General features: G+C 42.4%; 1 protein-coding gene across 4 annotated transcripts in view; it reads left to right on the top strand.

Annotated features, from left to right (window-relative positions):
- SCAMP5 (secretory carrier membrane protein 5) overlaps positions 1-12,603 on the top strand; it is a 42,848-nt gene that overhangs the window by 19,762 nt on the left and 10,483 nt on the right. For all 4 annotated transcript variants that reach the window (XM_077470619.1, XM_077470618.1, XM_077470621.1 and 1 more), the window contains exons 2-4: positions 3,166-3,218; positions 5,185-5,313; positions 10,205-10,361. In XM_077470619.1, coding sequence (XP_077326745.1) covers positions 3,212-3,218; positions 5,185-5,313; positions 10,205-10,361 — 293 coding nt within the window. In that variant the 5' untranslated portion in view covers positions 3,166-3,211. The remainder of the gene's footprint in view (positions 1-3,165; positions 3,219-5,184; positions 5,314-10,204; positions 10,362-12,603) is intronic.

Raw genomic sequence — 12,603 nt, 5'->3', positions numbered from 1 at the left:
AGTTTGGCCCAACAGCAACAGACTACATATGTACAGTAGTTCAAAAGCTGGGGTTCTCTTAAATTGAAGAGGTGTAAAAAACTGTAGAAGAACTACAATGAACAACTAACAAATGGTATAGATTTATAAATCCGTAGCATAGACCATTTCATTTGCCATGTTGAACATAGTAAATTAATTGGTATTGGACTGTGCTGTTGGACAATTGGAACATACAACATCGTATTACTGACTACCAGTATGTTCCAATTGTCTAGTTGTACCAGTTGTTTGACTGCTATATACAGAAAGATCATCGTTTCAGTTTCAGTACTATAGTAAAATAAATAATACTACAAGTTGGATTGTTTCTGTCAGTTTAAGTAAGGCAAAAGGCAATGCTTACCTGCAAAATAGTAGTAATGGTAGCCATCTAGGAGTGACAGTGCAAACTTGAGTATGCTAGTTGCAGTTCTCTATCAAGCCGTCTCAGAAGCACGAGGAGCGTCTGTGGGGAAGGTGCCAGCATCTCAGCAGGGAACGTGCTTACGAGTGCGGCGTTTTAACTGCGAGGAACGTGCACGCCGCCCACACGAGTGACGTCACCCGCTGGTTCTCCCACCGCTACTGCGAATGCGCGATTTTCGGCGCCATTATCAGCAAGAATTCTCTTTTGGCAAAATGCAGAAAAGGCCATTTTCGGCTGATATGTTTCGGCGGCCGAAATTTCGATGCATCCCTACTTTCACTGTCTCAAGCCCCTTACATCAGTGGTCATCACCCCTGTCCTCAGGGCCCACTAACAGGCCAGGTTTGCAACATAACTGAAATAAATCACAGGTGATATAATTTGCTGCTCAGTGATTGCAGTATTCTAGTCTGGATCTCCCAAGGTAATACTTAAAACCTGGCCTGTTAGTAGGCCCTGAGGACAGGGTTGATGACCACTGCTTTACATTCTTTTTCAGTGGTTACAAGTACAAATAGAGGGGTAAATATCCCCGCTGGGAGCAAATGGAAATGAAAACTTGACAGACGACCTAACCCTTCCCTACTATGTCCAAAACTAAATAAAAAGGTTTTTGACTAGAGATACATTTTGGGGTGGTTGTAGCCATATTTGTGCACTTGCAACAACACGGTTGACTACCGATTGCAATGTTTTTTGTTTTGTTGGTTTTTTCATAGTTACATTTTTCAGGATATGCTTTTGGAGGCTCTACTACCATTTTTTTCTATTTATTCTTTTACATCTGTTTTAGAATTTTCTGTAAAAAATAAATACAAAACAAATCACCATGACGTAAAGAATTTTTTACAGGTGTCTTGGGGTGTCTGGTCATTGAGCAGTATTTGCAATTAAAGATTTGGATTGCAGTGTGTTGAGTGGTTTAAAGGGGTTGTAAACCCTTTGTGTTTTTTCACCTTAACATTAAGGTGAAAAAACTTCTGGCAGTCACCAGACCCACCCCCCCCCCCCCTTTTTTTTTTTTTTTAACTTTACCTGAGCCATGGATTTCACTCGGTGCTGACGCTGTCCCTCTCTCCACAGGTTCCCGGCTCTTGATTGGATAGAATGACAGCAGTGGGAGCCAATGGCTGCGCTGCTATCAATCAAATCCAATGACGTGGGGGACGTAGTCGAGTCCGGCATTCGTGTCTATGGCCGCAAGTGCTGGGCTTGGGAGCATGCCCACAAGGTAACCCCCCAAGGGAGCGCTTCTCCTAGGGCAGTGATAGCGAACCTTAGCACCCCAGATGTTTTGGAACTGCATTTCCCATGATGCTCATGTACTCTTCAGTGTAGTGGAGCATCATGGGAAATGTAGTTCCAAAACATCTGGGGTGCCAAAGTTCACCATCACTGTCTTAGGGGGTTATCTAATGCGGGGAGGAGCTGCGAGAGCCACCGGGGGACCCCATAAATCGAGGATTGGGGCCACTCTGTGAAAAGCAAGCTGCATGGTGGAGGTAAGTATTGACATGTTTGTTATAAAAAAAAAAAAAAAAAAAGCACTACAATCACTTTAATAGTATTCTAGAACAGCCTTTTTCAAGCAGGGTGCCTTCGGGTCTCTTCAGGGGTGCCTTGGCAAAATGCCTAAAAATTGTATACAAGCCAGAGGGTTGATCAAGCCTGCATTTTAGGCCTGATTCACACCTATGCCAGTTGCAGTTTGCATGCTGCAGGTGCATTTTGCTTTTTCAATACGCGTTTTTGATCCATTTAAGTCTATGGAACCAAAAACCAGAAAACAATTCCCCTGGCCCTTTCTATAAAATGCACAGATGTAAAATACATCCATAGGAAACCATGTTAAATGTATTTCTGCAAAACTGAAAGCGCTCAAAAAAATGCATAGGTGTGAACCAGGCCTTAGTTTCACAAAGACACGGGTTTTCATTGTGCACCATTACAACCTTCCAACTACCAATGATGTCGGGCCCCTGTACAGCATCCTTGTTTGTCCCTCCCCTGCCCTTCTCCAACACTGGGGTCACATTAGCTGAGTGAGGGAGAAGAACACTAGTCAGTAGCAGTGTGCAAAGGTATATTTGCTTTGGAAGAATAAATGACCTCTAATGTTGGGATCCTATGTGTGTGGATGTTGCTGCATTATGTAAAACTATAGGAATATTTTATTTTTTACATTTTTAGAATGGGGTGCCTTGATTAAAAAAAGGTTGAGAAACACTGCTCTAGAACAAAGGATTTTGGCTTCATATTGGATAGATGAACAGAACTCTGAAATAAAGGACATGGTTTGCCTTATTTTGGGTATTTCATCAGGACACTAGAATGGAGGGTCTGGTGTGGGGTGTGTTGGGTGACTGAGCGGCACTATGGATCAAAGGATCTGGACCAGTGATGGCAAACCTTGGTGCCCCAGATGTTTTAGAACTTCATTCCCCACGATGCTCAACTACACTGCACCGTGCATCAGCATCATGGGAAATGTAGTTAAAAAAACATCTGGGATGCCAAGGTTTGCCATCACTGATCTAGACTGTGGCATATTGGGTGGTATAACATGTACTCTGAAGTGCCAGATTGTCCCCGATTTCTGAGTATACCCATCTGTATTTTTTATTCTGTACATACGACCCCAAACTTAATTTATACAGACAAATATTAACATATCAGAGAATGTTCTACCTCACAGCTGGTATCTTTCTGTCTTTCAGGGTTTAAGATTTAAAGAAGGGTCATACCCACCTACCTGCACTGATCATGTCTGGTGAGTATTCAGTACTACATATTCACGATTTGGTATTTATGTCTCAGTTTTGCCTATTAAGTTGAGCAGCGCTGAGGACTTTTGTTTCTGCAATTTCCATATTTGCATTTCAGGCTCGAAAACTGCTGATTTTCCAGTGTGAAAACCTAAGTGTCAGCGTACCGTGTAAAGCGCTTTGTACATAGTGTTTGATTTAGTGTCACATGTGACGGAATCTTTTGAAATGAATGGTCATGTGTTTACATATATAGTGTAAATTCAGTTGACGTTTGCTTATTCCACATTGCAATTCAGGGATTTATCAGCATAATCAGTACAAACATTGATAGAATTGCTTTTCACATGTTGCTGATTCCTATATTTAGTGGTTTCTCAGGTATAGCTGGGAATATTGAAGTGTTTGTTTTATCACTTTTGGCACATATCATCCTTTTTCTTTTTACTTGTCCTCTAGAAATAACTCCGTTGCCAGGGCTACTTGCTTTGCAGACAAGCATGAGTTTCAGAAAAGGGACCCTTGTCCTGGCATAGAAGCATGGAACAATAAATCGGCGAAAGTTCTACTTTTGGGTGGAACTCCGCTTTAAGCTTTAGGGCTGGTTCATATCAATGGGTGTGTTAGAACACAGCTGCTGCTGTGCGGTAGAGTGACAGCAGTGCCAATTGCGGTGCATTGCATGGTGTTTTTTTCTTTAACTTTTTATTGAAATGTCACACTTTTTAAAGCGTTACTAAACCCACAACAGTAAAATAAGTCTGTATATGCGGTAAAGTATGCTTATTCTACTCACTTTGGAACGGGTTAATCCTGTGCATTGTGTAAAAAGGCTGTTTGATCCTGTCTTCTCCTTCTACTGTCCCTAATGTATCTCCTGATGAGACGGAGCCTTTGGAGTCACTCTGAACATGCTCAGTTTGATGTGTATTGTCAGAGTTGTTGTGTTTTTTTTTTTTTTTTTTTCTTGGGAGGGTGCATGTGATCAGCATAGGGCCAATCAGTGCTGTCCAGACAGAGTCAGAGATCATGCTGCCTCATAAGACAATCAGGGGAGAATGAAAACTCCTCCTCCTATCTTTAACAAGACACTCATAGAAGTCACAAGACTTCTATATACTGCTGATGAGAAAAGGTATTTGGCTGTTTATATTTATAGTGAATTCAGGCTCCTGGCCTTAGTAACACTTTAAGTAGTGGATGTTTATGGATTATTTTTGAAGGACAAGGATATTGTTTCGTGTCACTTTAAGTACCGAAGTGCTATAATAATCGCACCCAGGACAGTGGTCACCCTCTGGTTATTGCTGTTATAAGCTCCCTAAAGCCCCGGGGTCTGTAATCTAAGCTTGAAATTGCAGCTCTTGTTAACCTAAGGGCTCATGCACACTGCAGCTCAAAGTAGCGGCTCCTACAGGCTTTTGAGCTCTTATTGTTTTTGCCTGGAAGCTCCCCTCCATGTTGACCAATGTGTCCATGCACACTATGGGGATTTATTTACTAAAGGCAAATCCACTTTGCACTGCAAGTGCAGTTGCTGTAGATCTGAGGGGGACTTGCAAGGAAAATAAACAACATTTTAGCTCGCACATGATTGGATGATAAAATCAGCAGAGCTTCCCCTTCATTTCGGAGGCCCCCCCTCATTTCGGAGGCCCCCCCTCATGTCGGAGCCCCCCCCCCCCCCTCATTTCAGATCTCCCCCCCGGGGGGGAGAGGTGTTGTGAAAAATAAATTCTTATGCTCAAAAAAGCTCTAAGGTGCTCAGAGAAGTATAATAAAAATGTTCAAAAGAGCCCAAAAAAGTAAAAGCTTCTACAGCTCAAATGCCTGTAAAAGCAGCTTTTTTTTTTTTTTTTTTTTTTTTTTTTGAGCTGCGGTGTGCATGAGCCCTAAGGGGTTGCAGGACGCACTGCAGATGTTTGAAAAACTATACTATTCTGATTCAAATAATGTTTTCTTTCTAACCAGATAAACAGAACAACTTCCCCCCTCTCCCTCGTTTCATACCTCTGAAGCCATGTTTCTACCAGGATTTTGAAACTGATATTCCTGACCAACATCGGACCATGGCTAAGCGTATTTACTATCTATGGATGTGTAAGTATAAACCTGGACTGCACAGTGGTCTTCATGCTTCTTATGTGGTAGTATAGTTGGCAGTGCCCACATACAGCCTTTTTTATATTAAAGCTGAAGTTTGGCTTAAAAAAAAGTCTCTACATTTTTAGGCTGCTTTCACACTGAGGCAGTTTTCAGGCGTTTTAGCGCCTGAAAACTGCGTCTCTTGCCTCCCCAGCATGAAAACCCGAGTCCTGCAAGCAGCATTTTTGGGGCGGTGTTGGAATATATGACCAGTGTTTGCGCGACCAGCGCTTCCGTTTTTGCGGCGCTTTGGAAGCACCGCAACACGAGCAGTTTTAACCCTCTCTACGGCTGCTAGCGGGGGTTAAATGCGCCCCGCTATCGGCCGAAAAGTGCCACTAAAACATGCAACGTTTTACCTCCAATGCGGCCACGGCTGTAGTGTGAAAGCAGCCTTTAGTCACAACATTTCTCTATAATGAAATATGTTGCAGTGTCCTGGAGAAATCTTCACTGCTGGTATGTCCCGTCCTCTTCCTGTCTCTGAACTTTTGGCACTGCAGTGGATAATGGCTTTGGGTCTTCAGGCACAACAGCAGTACAAGATGGTCTGATCGGGACACATCATCAAATCTTTTCTAAATGGAAGAGAGGGTAGGAGAGGCCGTGTCACTTTTGGGTCATCTTTGTGTAGCTGAGCCCAAAGCTGTTAACTTCCACAGTGCTGGACATTCATAGCCAGGAAGAGGACAGGTATCCCAGATGACGTATCCAGGATCAAGCTTGCCAGGGCAACGTAAGACCTCTTTCATTACAGGTATGTGATGGGACTTCAGAGGTAGAGTTTCAGCTTTAAGCTTTCCTTAGAAAAACTGTAGAACCTTCAGATAAGAAGCATATAAATAGAAAAACCTCTAACACAGTCCAAATGACTTCTTTGATTCAAAGTCCTCAACAAATGCAGGCCATAATTTTGAGGATTTCCCTTCTGGGAATATCTGTGGCAATAACTGATCTACTGACACAAATCAACTCACCCCTGCAAGTAGAAGGGAAGCCTGAAAACATGATTTGCTTTGGGTGACTGAAGAATCTACTTGAGAAAACTTGGCCCAAAGCATCTACTCATTGTAGCTGACCACATACCTGTTTTCTAGTGTACCAATGTGTCTTGGGGGTTGCCATTGCTGAAATTCTGTAGACTTTGGATGCCTGGCTCGGTCTCCTTGCAATTTTTTTCAAAGCCACAATCTTGGAGCAAGCACCTGGTGATCTCCCAGTTTCTAGAGCAGTTTATTTGTATTAAGAGGAATAGACCTGAAAGAGGCATAATCTTGCCCTTAAATGTTTTATTTTGGGGAGCAGTTCACAAAAAAGATGTTTCAGAAGTGAAGAATGCTTTGAAGGGCAACTATATTAATACGAGGCATGGAGGAGCTCAGCTCTGGGGAAAGATTAACCTGAAGTGATTGTAAAGTCAACAAACATTTTATACTTGCCTAATGCAATTGCGCAGAGTGGCCCAATCCTCCTCTTCTTGGTGTGCCACTATAGGAAGCTCCTTTCTGTGGTGGCACACCTGCGGGCTCAATCCTAAACCGTGCTGCCTGCGTCTATAGACAAAGACAGCATGGCTCGCCCCCACCCCTGCTCCCTCCTCATAGGATTTGATTGACAGCAGCTGCCTCAGCAAAGCCTGTGGGAGTAGAGAGAGAAGACACTACAGAAGGGCACAGTGCTGAATCGAGTGAGGATTCGGGGTAACTATGGGGGATTGAGGGGAGATACAGCTAGGGAAACATTTTTACCTCAATGTGGGGAATGCATTAGGTAAAAAAAAAAATGTAGGCTTTAGAGCCATTTTAGCTGAATTTTTTCTCTATTGAAAAAGGTGATGTTTAAAAACATAAGTATTCCATTTAACAAACTCGGCATGCGGTTGTTCACTTAAGGGCCCTTTCAAATGGGCATCGTTCATTCCAGTCAGCAGAGGATCCATGAACAGATCCCCCACTGAATCGGCACAGAACAAAACTGATGTCACTTTTGTGACAGCTATGTCCGTTACGATTTTTCCTCCAGACTGAAACAGGAGCTTAAAGGAGAAGTCCAGCCTGAGCTCATTTAGCTGGGCTTCTCCTAAGGATCACAGAAATGCAATTCGTGTGACCCGTTTTAAGCAGAGAGCGGTCTGAAGTCCACTCTCTGTTGCTGGCACCGCATCATCCTGACTTCCGAAGTCTGGATCCGCCAGGTGCCTGGACTGATGGCAGTCTCAGCCTCTCAGCGAGCCGCTGAGACGCCCGCTCTCTGCCACTCCACAGCTCAGTGCTCCAATGGAGAATGGAGGAGGAGAGCTGCTGATTGACAGACAGCAGCTCTCCATTTGGGGAGGTTAGAGAACTGAGACATCGGCGGTATTCGGGGGCTCGGTTCTCAATGAACGCGGCGGGGGACAGATGCAGCATTGCACTGATGCTGCATCCACCTAGGTAAGTATGATTGGCCAAAAAAAATAAAATTCTCTTTTAATGGACTCTTTTTAGCCCTGGCAACTTGCATAGACTTCTGTTAAATGGCGTTGGAAGCCACAAAGAAATCGGAAGTGCAAATTGCACTGATCTACAGTTTTGAAATCTCGCATAAATGATGCATTTTCAAAGCCACAGTGGTGTGAACCAGGGCTTAAGGTCTTTAGATGGGTAAATGTAAATGGGTGGGTGTCGGATCCGTGACATTTGGGTAAAAAAAAAAAATGGAAAACAATGCAAACCTTTTCTTTTTTTTTTTTTTCTGACTTAGATGTACTTTGAGATAATCCAATCCAGCCTTCCATAGTAATGGGGTTCTCGCCAACCCCATCTAGATTAATGTTAGAAAAGAGAACTGAACGTGTTTTTATTTCATAAAACACAAACGGCCACTAATATTAAAGGAGACTTTTTTTTTTCAAAATCCTGTTTACCTAGGTGGAGGCAGCATCAGTCCCCCACCGGCTCTAAGACTGAACCGAACAATTAAAGACCGCTAATTTCTCAGTTCTCAGTACTCAGCAGAGAGCTGGTCTGTCAGTCACTGGTTTTCTGCTCTCCCTGCCCTGTCGTTGGCACACTGGGATGGGTATCGGACGGGAGCGGCTGGCTCAGGTTCTCAGAGGCTGGGCTAGGTGCCAGTCCAGGGTTGTGGGCAGATCTCGATTTTATTGTCATGATCTTGCCCCAGTGTACCGACTCTGTGACGTCAGCCCACTTTCTGCTGAAAACTTGAACCAGCATCATTAAAGGTGTTTTTTTTTGCCTTCCTTTTGATCAACTGCTTTTGTAGGGTTCTGAAGATTATATTATATTATATAATATATATATATATATATATATATATATATATATATATATATATATATATATATATATATATATATATATATATATATATATATATATATATATATATATATATATATATATATATATAAAAAATTTTTTTTCATTTAAGCCTGACTTAGATGGATTGAATCTCGGCCAGTTCATCAGGGACCGCCTGAGATTGTCCATCTATGGACAGGCTGATTGTACCCAAGTCAATCCATCAATGAACTTGGGTACAGCCAGCATGTCGGATGTTTAGAATGTGATTATTGCCAGCATCTATAGCCACAAGCAGTAATCACTGTGTTCTCCCGGCAGGGATGGCTCAGCACAATAGCTCTGCGGGAGGGATCCTTCCATCAACGCTGACAGTGTTGATGGGGCAGTTGGGTAATTTTGCATAAATCGCATAATCTATGGCCTGCATAAGACTTGTCGTTTTTGTTTTTGTTTTTTAAACTGATTAACAATGTGGCTGTGGCTCCAAAAGTCTCAAAGCTATTCATTGCATGGCATCCCTGGAACTCGAATTTTCAAAAACAGGTCAGCAGTGGCAGCGCCAAATGCATTTCTTAAATATATGCTATATCCGTCCTATTCGGTTAGGGAGAACATGACCTCACCCTTACCCATTTGCTCTCACAGTGTGAATTTTATTTGTGTGGTTAAAAAGCTTTTTACATGCTGTAGACGGGTCTATATATCTATGTACTGTATACGTTGATGCAGTAAACTGGAATTAAATATAATGTCCGATGTTGCCGTGTAAGAATTAGATGCCTGAAATGTCACACTAATCCTGAGTTCATTCTGCAGATAGCAGTCCTGCTGTATTCCTCCTGAAAACACGCATGCAGATTGTGTACAAATGCTCTCATTGTGTGCCGACAGTATACATACAGCATAGCGATCAATGAATACATTCCATGAATATTGTGTTTTTGTTTATATTTTTATTTATTTTTATTTCCTCCCAACTGTGTACTTATCCATTATCCTCATAGTTGTGCGACTGGACATATGAACAGTATGTGGAGCTTTTGATCTGACTGCGCCTTTTCATCATTGCTCACATGGTCATGTAAGAGATTGTTATTCTCCAATCCTGCAGCAATGAAAAGAATACCGCTCAGTCGCAGAATGCTTGTCAAGGTGAATTTGCCCTTGTCTGCTCCAGCTCTCATATAAGGTTTCATTTTATACACAAGCTACCAATTAACTGCTGCACTAGTGTTCCAGACATGCTGTGTGTGTGCTTTTATACACGCGTGTAATATTGCATGATCACCCTAATGCATACACTGGTAGGATGCTCATCTTCTGTGTGACACACAGCTTGCCTGTGTTCATTCCAGGAGTACAGGATCTGATCTGCTGCTCATGCACTGTGTGATATTCTCTGAGTGTAGTTTGGAGTTCCAGGGAGGGTTATAGATCCTGACTCCTTTTGCTCTGACTTTGCCCCAACCTCATTCTTATCTTTGGCTCTCTTCTTCTTGCTGCATGTGTGTGCCTCTGCGTGACCCGGTGTGTGCGTGCAGTGAACAGCATCACGCTGGCGGTGAATCTGATTGGCTGCCTGGCGTGGCTGATTGGCGGAGGCGGAGCCACTAATTTCGGCCTGGCATTTCTATGGCTCATCCTTTTCACTCCCTGTTCCTATGTGTGCTGGTTCAGACCCATTTACAAAGCGTTCAAGTAAGTATGTGACCTGCCAATTTACATAAAATCAATTTTGTCCACAACACGTGCATGGTACCGTTATAGATCACCCAAAGTGTAAGAACGCCTCCTGCCTACCCCAATACTGAAAAAAAAAATTGCAGAAGGGATTTCTTATATACAGTACTGTGCAAACGTATTAATAGTTTTGTATCAATTAACAAAATGGAAAGTAAATGAAGAGAAATTCAAATCAATATTTGGTGTGACCACCTATTGCCTTCAATTCTTCTAGGTACACTTGCCCAGCTTTTTGAAGGAACTCGGCAGGTAGGTTGTTAAAAACATCTTGGAGAACAAATTGCAGCTCTTCTCGGGATGTAGGCTGCCTCGCATCCTTCTGTCTCTTCATGTAATCCCAGACAGATCTGATGATGTGATCAGGGCTCTGTGAGGTCCAAACCATCAATTGCAGGACTCCTTGTTCTTCTGAACGCTGAAGATTGTTCTTAAAGAGGCTGTGACATTTGTACTATAGGTAAGCTTACCTATAGGTGCTGTAAATATCTCCTAAATGTGCGCCATTTAAGAGATATTCACTGTTTACTGCACTAATGATGTCTTTGCGCATGCGCTCTGAAGAAACGGCACGGGCGGCTGTTCCTTCAGGAGCATATTCGCTTGTGTGGGAGTAACTTCACGCAGCTCCGGACATTTACACTGATGGAGTCCATGTCCCCTGGAAGGAAGATGCGCGAAGATGGATGCAGCCTGCAGGGGGGGGGGTGGTGCAGGCTTCGTTTGCCGGTAAGTGTCATAAATGTGCTAGTATGTGATGCATACTAGCACATTATCTCTTTGCAGAGAAGAGGAAAGGAAGAAAAACCTATCAGGGTTTACTTCTTCTTTAATGACATTGGCTGTATGTAAATGTTGGGCCAATCACACGCCTCTATGATGGCATGGCATGATGGATAAGTATTAGCCTGTATTTATGAGCACCAAGGAAACTATTGATCCTGACCAAATCTCCCAACTCCATTTGCAGAAAAGCAGGCCCAAACCTGCAAGGAACCTCCACCATGCTTCGCTGTTGCCTGCAGACACTCATTATTGTACCGCTCTCTAGCCCTTCGGTGAACAAACTACCTCCTGTTATAGCCAGTTATTTCATATTTTGACTCATCAGTCCAGAGCACCTTTGCCCATTTTTCTTCACCCAAGTTCCTATGTTTTCGTGCTTGTTTATGTGTAAACAAGGCTAAGCCACTCAACAGAGCATGAAAGGCAAAGGGTTGTCACACCAAATATTGGTTTGATTTGGATTTCTCTTCTGTTCATTTACTTCCCATTTTGTTATTTGATGCAAATTCAATTATTAACACTTCTATTTCTGAAAGCGTTCTTAATTTACAGCATTTTTTCACACCTGCCTAAGAAGTTTGCACAGTACTGTACTTGACAGTTTTTGTAGAAGCACATGTCTAGGATCCTACAGTGGCTGGGTGTGAGAACTGATGGTTGATGGAACCGCTGACAAATGCCTAGACATTTACTCACATGACCAGGCCTTGTGGTTTACTTAAAGAACGGGAAGCATTTTAGTTTCTTTGGCCTCTAAGACTTTAATGTAGCACGGAGGGTGGAGGTGTTCTTACACTTTATCTACTTTACCCATGAGTCTGTATACTTTCACTTTCTGTTAGGCTTAGGCTACACTGCAGCAAATACTAAAATCTGATGACATTGATAATCAATGACTCCGGTGCACAACCTGAAAATGGCATATGTACATCAACTGGTCCTTTACCCATTGTACATTTGTAACTCATGCATCGTCTTTTAATATATTTATGAAGACTCGAGAGACTAAAAATGTCAGTGTAGCTCTAGCATGTCAATCTTTTAACATTCCTGTGTACTTGTATAGATCTTTACTTGTACTATACTCTTGTTTTTCTAAACCCTGCAAGCTACACCAAGACATTTTATTTAACGTAATAACAATGTCAGTCATTTCTGATCATGTTAGATGTGTGTAAAATATATATATATATATATATATATATATATATATATATATATATATATATATACCTCTTGACTGCCTATGCTTTTGGTGCCGTAACTGATACTCCCTGTACCAGTGATGGTGAACCTTGGCACCCCAGATGTTTTGGAACTACATTTCCCATGATGGTCATGCACTCTGCAGTGTAGTTGAGCATCATGGAAAATGTAGTTTCAAAACATCTGGGGTACCAAGGTTCGCTAATAC

Source organism: Lithobates pipiens, unplaced genomic scaffold (assembly GCF_037356315.1).
Source record: "Lithobates pipiens isolate NorthernLeopardFrog02 unplaced genomic scaffold, aLitPip1_a1.2 Scaffold_8, whole genome shotgun sequence".
NCBI classification, from domain to species: domain Eukaryota; kingdom Metazoa; phylum Chordata; class Amphibia; order Anura; family Ranidae; genus Lithobates; species Lithobates pipiens.
The sequence above is the reverse complement of the archived record's forward strand: the minus strand, read 5'-3'. Positions and strand labels throughout refer to the sequence as shown.